Source organism: Podarcis raffonei, chromosome 2 (genome assembly GCF_027172205.1).
Source record: "Podarcis raffonei isolate rPodRaf1 chromosome 2, rPodRaf1.pri, whole genome shotgun sequence".
Taxonomy (NCBI): domain Eukaryota; kingdom Metazoa; phylum Chordata; class Lepidosauria; order Squamata; family Lacertidae; genus Podarcis; species Podarcis raffonei.
Genome location: NC_070603.1, coordinates 54,817,269 through 54,824,635, shown reverse-complemented (window position 1 = coordinate 54,824,635; position 7,367 = coordinate 54,817,269). Strand labels below are relative to the sequence as shown.

General features: G+C 43.3%; 1 protein-coding gene across 1 annotated transcript; it reads right to left on the bottom strand.

The window, feature by feature from the left end:
* On the bottom strand, positions 1-6,297 carry GRXCR2 (glutaredoxin and cysteine rich domain containing 2). The gene is made up of 4 exons (XM_053376686.1): positions 5,237-6,297; positions 3,587-3,697; positions 1,967-2,194; positions 1-468 (listed from the first exon to the last, which is right to left on the bottom strand). The coding sequence occupies exons 1-4, from the start codon at positions 5,576-5,578 to the stop codon at positions 289-291; spliced, it is 861 nt and encodes a 286-aa protein (XP_053232661.1). The 5' UTR covers positions 5,579-6,297; the 3' UTR covers positions 1-288.
* Between the last annotated feature and the right edge of the window lie 1,070 nt (positions 6,298-7,367).

Here is a 7,367-nt window from a genome sequence, read left to right as displayed (position 1 = left end):
TTAAATCTCATCCACTGAAATCAATGAGACTTGGCTGGATCATGGCCCAATTTGTTAACAAGCTGATAGCAAGCCATAGCACTTTTAATGTCATGGAAGGGAATTGCTGTTTTTAAATGGGTACAGCCTTATGTAACATACTAACACTGCATACAAACACTTTTATACTTGCAGGTGTAGCCTGAGTGCAAAGAGGTAAATACAATAGACATAAAAACTTGAAGGATTCTTTTTCTACACAAAACAAGCAAACAAGGGAAGTAAAAGGTAGCCGGAGAGTAGATACAGTCATTGAACACAGGTCCGGCAGGGTTGCCGGCCATTTTCATTACAAGCTGGACATCGCAGAGCTCTGTAGGACTCTTTAAATCGGTTCGCCAACATTGAAAACTTGCTTCCGTGGCACACAGAGCAGGGTGCAGAGCCTGATCCCTTACACTGGGAGCAACTGATATCACCGTTTGCTTCCTGAAATACAAAGGGACAGATCAAAATAAGCTTCCTTAACACCAGTTCACAGAATCCTTTACCTAAAGTAAATCCGATTGGCAGGCTAAATCCCTCTAAGATGTGTATGGCTCTTATGGTTTTTGAACATCTCGCTTTTCTGTTTGCTTGATAAATATTAGTGGGAATACTAATATCTATTCCTCCCTGTGATTCTAGTTCCTTGCTAATGTTCCCTTGTTTCTCGTACAGGTTGCGCAAAATAAATGAACACACATTTCCTCAATTTGCACAGGTCTGATTTCGGAATTTTAATGACTAGTCGCACATGACTTAACTTAGTCATGATCATTGATTTATATGGGTCTACTGGAAGCAACACATAGCTGAGCACCACCCACAACGTTACGGCTCATTTATGTACCTTGTTTTGGGCCAAAGTCCCCCATCCTGAAATATCCCTTTGGTACCTTCTTGCATGTCCATTCAAGTCCCATAAGTCAGTCCATTGTTTTGAACCCTGATGCCTTGTTTTTAAATATAAATTCTTTAGAAATGTTCACTTTATCAATGAGGCAGAGATTCTTTTTATACAATTTTGAAGCTGCAAAGCAATCTCTTGCCATTGATTTAATTTAAGCACAATGGATTCCCCAACTGGATATCCCATAAGCTTTAAAGCCACGGCATTCTGAATTAGAGGATCAGTTTGTTTACTAATTTTATTCATTAGCATGCTATAAAGTCCCATTGCATTACTTTTCAATTACAGTGATACCTCGGGTTACAAACACCTCGGGTTACAAACACTTTGGGTTACAGACTCCGCTAACCTGGAAGTAGTACCTTGGGTTGAGAACTTTATCTCAGGATAAGAACAGAAATCGTGTGGCAGCAGCAGGAGGCGCCCTTAGCTAAAGTGGTACCTCAGGTTAAGAACGGTTTCAGGTTAAGAATGGACCTCCGGAACGAATTAAGTTCGTAACCAAAGGTACCACTGTATTTGTAACAGAGGGCTACATTCAGCCACTGGACCTGAGGTTCCCCACCTCTGCCATAAGTCCTGGAACTGACAGGTTTCGTATCACAACATTTGGAGGATGTCATCGTTTCCCTTTTTGAAATATACTCAGAGTCGCAAAGTGATTTCATGCTCTTTATTCAGCTCATAGTGGTGAGGAGGAATGAATGAAAGTCCCCTCAAAGTATCTGCTTTATATACATTATTTACACAATGGGCTGCACATGATTGGCTAATTCCGGAATTCTACTGTAAGCCAATCAGGTTGTGGATTCGCTTCTATCTGGAGAATGATTGGGTGGTTCCTGCCAACCAATCATACTGCTGCATTGTTCTAGGACCAATAAGACTGCTGCAGTTTGGATCCTATTCAACTCAGTACATAACACTTTTTCTTTTAATTCACAAACATATACTTTTACATCTCTAGAGCAGGGAGACGCCACTACCTTACGTCTTAATGCCTGCATCTGCTCCCAAATGTACCATGCATGTTACCTGCATATGCTCGTTGTGAACAAGCTCACATTCAGTCTCCTTTATGTTCTCATCACTTGGGTTACTGCAAGTTTCTCCTCTTCCTTCGTGGTATGTGAAGGACCAGTCATCGAGTCCTTCATCCTGTATGATTTTTCTCACCAGCTCCTTCTTAGTCAGTGGTGATCGGATGATTTTCAGATTGCTAGTGTAGATGATAATCTTCCCAATATCTAGAACAGGGGGATTCTGAAATGAAGCAGGGAACATGTAAATTGAAAGTCCAACAGCTCTCTTAGTTCCCCATCTGCGGTACAGTACATATTTGAAGCAATGTCATACCACTTAAAACAGTCCTGTCTTCTCCCCACAGATTCCCAGGAACTGTAGTTTGTTAAGGGTGCTGAGAGATGTTAGGAGATCCCTACTTCCCTCATAGAGCTATTTCCAGAGTTCCCTGGGATTGATACCTCGAGTTGAATGTGCTTCAGGTTGAGCACGTTCGAGTTGTGCTCCGCAGCAACCTGGAAGTAACAGAGCGCGTTACTTCTGGGTTTTGCCACTCGCACATGCGCAGACGCTCAAAATGATGTCACATGCATGCCCAGAAGTGGCACAACGCGACCCGCGCACGCACAGACGCGCCTTCACGTCTTGCGTTCCGTTTGGGATGCGAATGGGGCTCCGGAACGGATCCCATTCGCCTCCCGAGGTACCACTGTATACCACACTGGAAATTTTTAACTCTGTGAAGGGAATAGGAGTCTCCTAACATTTCTCAACTTCCCCATCCTTGCCTGGAAACTCCCACAACCAGCAACAGTGACTGGTACTTCCTATAGTGAGTGGCTCCTGGATATGGGAAGCAGAAATGGTGAAGTGGGAATGGTCCAAATAAGTCTGCTTACCCCTTCATGGGCGAGGCGGTCTTGCGGGCTGGGTGACACCTCCTTCCCTGAACACAACGGGAGTCAGTAGTGCCAGAGGACTTTTCCCCAGCTGTCATGTGAGCTCTGGCTCACACCCTCCTGGCGTGGAAGCAGGCTCCATGCCAGCCTGCTGAACTGGCCAATGGCTAGCCGGCTCAGAGGGCTGGATCCGCCCCCAGGGGCGAGCCTGATAGAACATTTAGGCTTCCCTCAGGTCCACTCTGGGGGGATTTAAGCCAGCCTGCACCAGCCCTTGATACTTGGCTCACCTCGTCACATCAACACACTCACACACTCCTTCAACAATGCATTTCACAGCTGCTTTGGCCTTGCTGTGGCAATGATGGTTGCCATATTGAGAGCCGGGTAGGAATTTGCCTGTCAGGCGAATTGGCTTTGGCCTGAGGGTTTGGCCTACCTCATAGCAATCATCACAAATTTGGCAGTTTAGGCACTGGGTAACCTTAGTCTTGGATGGAGGGGAGGTTGTACCTTCAGCTCCCCCTCCAGAAGGAGGGTATCCCTGAAGGAATTGCTTCTGTCCATATGCCCAGACAGGGGCCTGGGCCTCAGCACTCCTCAAGGCAGTGATCCCTGCCAGAATCCCCCTATTTGACGTAAGTCATATGAATCCCCATTGTCGGGTTGACCCTTGATGTTATTTCCGGCAGGCAGGCCAGAAGTAAATGGTTACCCATTGCCTATGCCAAACCTCTTCATCTGTAGTCAATAAAGTTGTGGCCAGATTCGATCCCATTCTGATGATGTGGTGTCCTTCATTTCTAGCCTGGTTGGTGAGGTGGGGAGAGTGCGGGTCCTGGGCCTGCAAGGAGACATTCATTCTTTCATCTTTTACCATTATTTCTATCCTGTCTTGCAGGGTGCAATTCTTCCTTTTTAAGGCAACTTAAAAGTAACATTAAAACACAGTTTTAAAAACCACTGTAGACAATATCCACCTATAACTAGAGTCCCACAGGACCATGAATAGTAGATTGCCCTGTGTATCTTGGGATGGGGAGTGCAGCTGGAGCAAGCTCTCAGGTATCTGTATCACCTGGATCCACCTGTCCCTTGGAATTTCTACAATGCTTACATGCTCCATTGGGTCAGTATCATTGGTGTGCTTCAAAGCATTCATTTTTGTAGGTTTTACTTATGGATGCATCTATTTTATTTTATTTCATTTCATTTTATTTCTTATAAGAACATTTCTAGCCCACCCTTCATTAGATGATTCCAGGGCAGGTGCCAATACAAGAAGAAAAGGAACATTACAATAAAACCAATTCATCATAACTTATTACAGCAGCAAAAACACAGCAGATCCTTAAGAAGCCCAAGGAACCACAACCTGGACTCCTCATTCATAGCAGTGACAAAACTACTAATAACCTCCCAAAGTCCAGGGAAACAGATGAAAAAAGAGTTCGCCTGAAACAGCAACAGCAGGCTGGGGGGGGGGGGAAGATTCCATAGGCCAGGCTGTCACCACAGAAAAAGCCCTGTCCCATACCACCATATAATGTACCGTTCCTGGTGGTGGGACAATGAGAAGGAACTGCCCACCAGATCTAAGAAAACAGGCTGGCTGATACAGGTCAGGGTGAGGTACTTCTTCAGGTATTTGGGTCATGTAAGGTTTTGGTGGTCAACACCATCGTCTTTAATTCTGCAGTGGTTCTGAGTACCTGGTGGCTCAGAGTCAGCGAGAATCAAAAGCCATTTGAAATTTCCAGCATTAGGTCTGTTGCACCTTCATTCCCATGTATATAAATGGACATTGAAACACACCTGTGTTGTAGGAAGCAGAAGGCAAAAAGGTAGTCACGCTGTTTCCTTCATCATTCATGTTTTACAAAATGCTTTCTCTCATTGAAGAAAAAGTGCTGCAGAACCTAAAAGCATTGTCTGTGTCCTATTGGATTTCACTTTTCACAATAAGGAATGAAACTAAATAAAGTGCTTCATAAATCCTGCCATTTTCTTCAGTGATATTGATTTTAAAGCTCTCAGTGGTTTTCTGGCTGATGTTTGTTTGTTTGTTTGTTTGTTTCCTATGTATTCTGTAGCCTTTCCCAGCTATTTTACGCAGGTTGTTCTTCATACTGCACATTCCATTGTTGCTAGGGCTGCTCAACAACTTTAGCAGAAAAGAAAAGAAAAGCTCAACAGCTTTTCTGTCCACATTTTCACTTTTTGAAGTATGGCAACTCTACATTGTTGCTCACCTGGGTCTAAACACCAAGGCATAGGAAGAGTTGCTTGGCCAACATGAGAACTAGGTTCTGCTTCTGACTACTGCATTTGCCATTTTACAATCATTTCCATAATGGGTCATTATTAAACAAACATTACTTACCATATGGCTCTCCTCTGCCTGGTGGTCATTTAAGAGGGAAGGGCTCCCCGTGAGGGTGTATTTGTTCCCTTCTCTGAATACACTGATCCTCTGCGCATTCATTTTAGCTGATGGACAAAACCCGGATCCTGGGGCTTCACCAAGCCCAAAGAAGTCGTCTTTGGGTTCAAAGCTGCAGTGCCGAAAACTATGAGGATATTCCTCCTGTGGGATTTCAAGTTCCTGTCCATCTTCATATACCTGCTTTAAAACTCGACCACTGTAGGCAGAGGAGATTTTGAATCTGACTTTTCGGGATCTTGCATCATGCCTGGGGCTCAGTTTCATCTGAAGCTCATCCATAGATAGGGGTTTTTCACGGTGCTTCCCAGAAATTAGTTCTGCAAGGGATAGCTTTGGACTTACAAAAAAAGGCTGCTTACATTCAGCTAGGCGATGTATAATTCAACAGTTCTAGTTGGCTCTCTCACATTACAGTTTAAGAGGACACCTTGATATGAAACATTGATAGCACCTCATGAGAAGCAACAATTGCTGCGATGAAATGTAACGGGAAAGTTACTCAAGTAAAATGGTGACGGGGTGGGTTTGTAAGACATAAAATTGTGTTGTCTTTGAAGGACAACGTTAAAGTGGATTTATCATCAGAGGCAAAGGAAATAGGCATATAGATGCGTGCACATTTCATAGTGACAGGAATCGTTTCAAATGCACAGAACCTGCACTGGGTTTTGTCATTATTTGGCAGCTGAGTTGAGCCATTTCGCCTTAACGAATCACAGAAATAAGTGGCAGAGGATCAAGAAGAAAGGTTCACCTCCAGTTTAAAGAAAATCTTGATTTTACCACCAACAGAAAGAGCAATGTTGTGTACATTTAAATCACGACATTTTAAACATATTTAAAGCACACTGCTTCCCGCAAAGAACTGTGGGAGCTGTAGTTCACCCCTCACAGAAATCCAGTTCCCAGCATCTTTAACAAAGGACTGCAGGTAACTGCATAAATGATACTCAATCGGGAGAGAGGGAGACCTGCCAATGGGACAGCATTGGAAATGTTCTTGGGGCAGACCGAAAGGCTAGCTGAAGACAAACCTATTTCCTTAGGCCTTTTCAGTGAAGGAATGTAACTGAGACTGGATTCCGTTAATCAATTGTTTATCTGCTCTGAAATTCAATATGTATGCTTTCAAATGCGAACAAGTTTGTTTAAGGTGCAGAATGACTTTGTTGTTTGTTTTGTTTTGTTTTATATTGTAATGCACCCTGGGATCAATAAATTGATGAAGGGCAGCCTAGAAATTGAAATAACAAATAAATATATGTATAATGCACCTGCATTATATCAGCTATGCTGGCTTCCAGTGTGCATCCAAGCTGAATTTAAAGTGTTGGTTTTATCCTTTAATGCCATACATGGTTTCAGTCCAAACTGTCTGATATACATACCATCCTTCTCACATGCTGAGATCTCAATCTGCCTCCTAGATCTAAGAGGAACATAGCCTTTTCTATGGTGGCCCCACACCTTCAAGAACTTCCTCCCTTTGGTGCCTGACCAAATACGGAGTGCACCACTGGCATGATAATATTTGATATATATATATATATATATACACATACACCTTTGATATATATATATATATTTGAAAGTTTATGGGTAGGGTAGAGAAGGACAAAAAGAGGGAGCATGCCTGCACCACAAATTTTACTGTCATGGCCGCCTTTTTTATTTTAAAAAAAAATCTGAATTAAGAATCGTAAGTTACAGGAGGTGCTAAGAAGCTCCCCACACTACAAAACTACAACAACCAAATACATTTTACGATGCATGTCCGATGGCCCTTTCATAGGCTACCCAGCAATAAATATAGATTAAGAGTACACATAAGCAAGCAGCCCCAGACAATCCTGGCTCTCTCATTAGTGTAGCTGGATAACACACACATTTTCAAAAACGCCAGATTGTGACATTCATACATTGTATTCTCAGGTACGCCCTTAGATTTCCAAATATTACACCCAAAATTTGGTGCTTAGTGGGGTTCAAGGAGAGCCAAGCTTTGACATCAACGCAGCTTGTGCTCCCAGGCTCTAGCAAGTTTGGCAAGTGCCCAGCCTTCCTTCCA

Bases quoted from the DNA above. Each gene is read 5' to 3' on its own strand.
- GRXCR2 (XM_053376686.1), bottom strand. From the start codon at position 5,578: ATGGATGAGCTTCAGATGAAACTGAGCCCCAGGCATGATGCAAGATCC. The intron at 3,698-5,236 runs GTAAGTAATGTT...GTCTCCTTGCAG, and splicing joins AGGCAGAGGAGAGCCATATG to GCCCAGGACCCGCACTCTCC. The intron at 469-1,966 runs GTAACATGCATG...TTTGTATTTCAG, and splicing joins TTCACAACGAGCATATGCAG to GAAGCAAACGGTGATATCAG.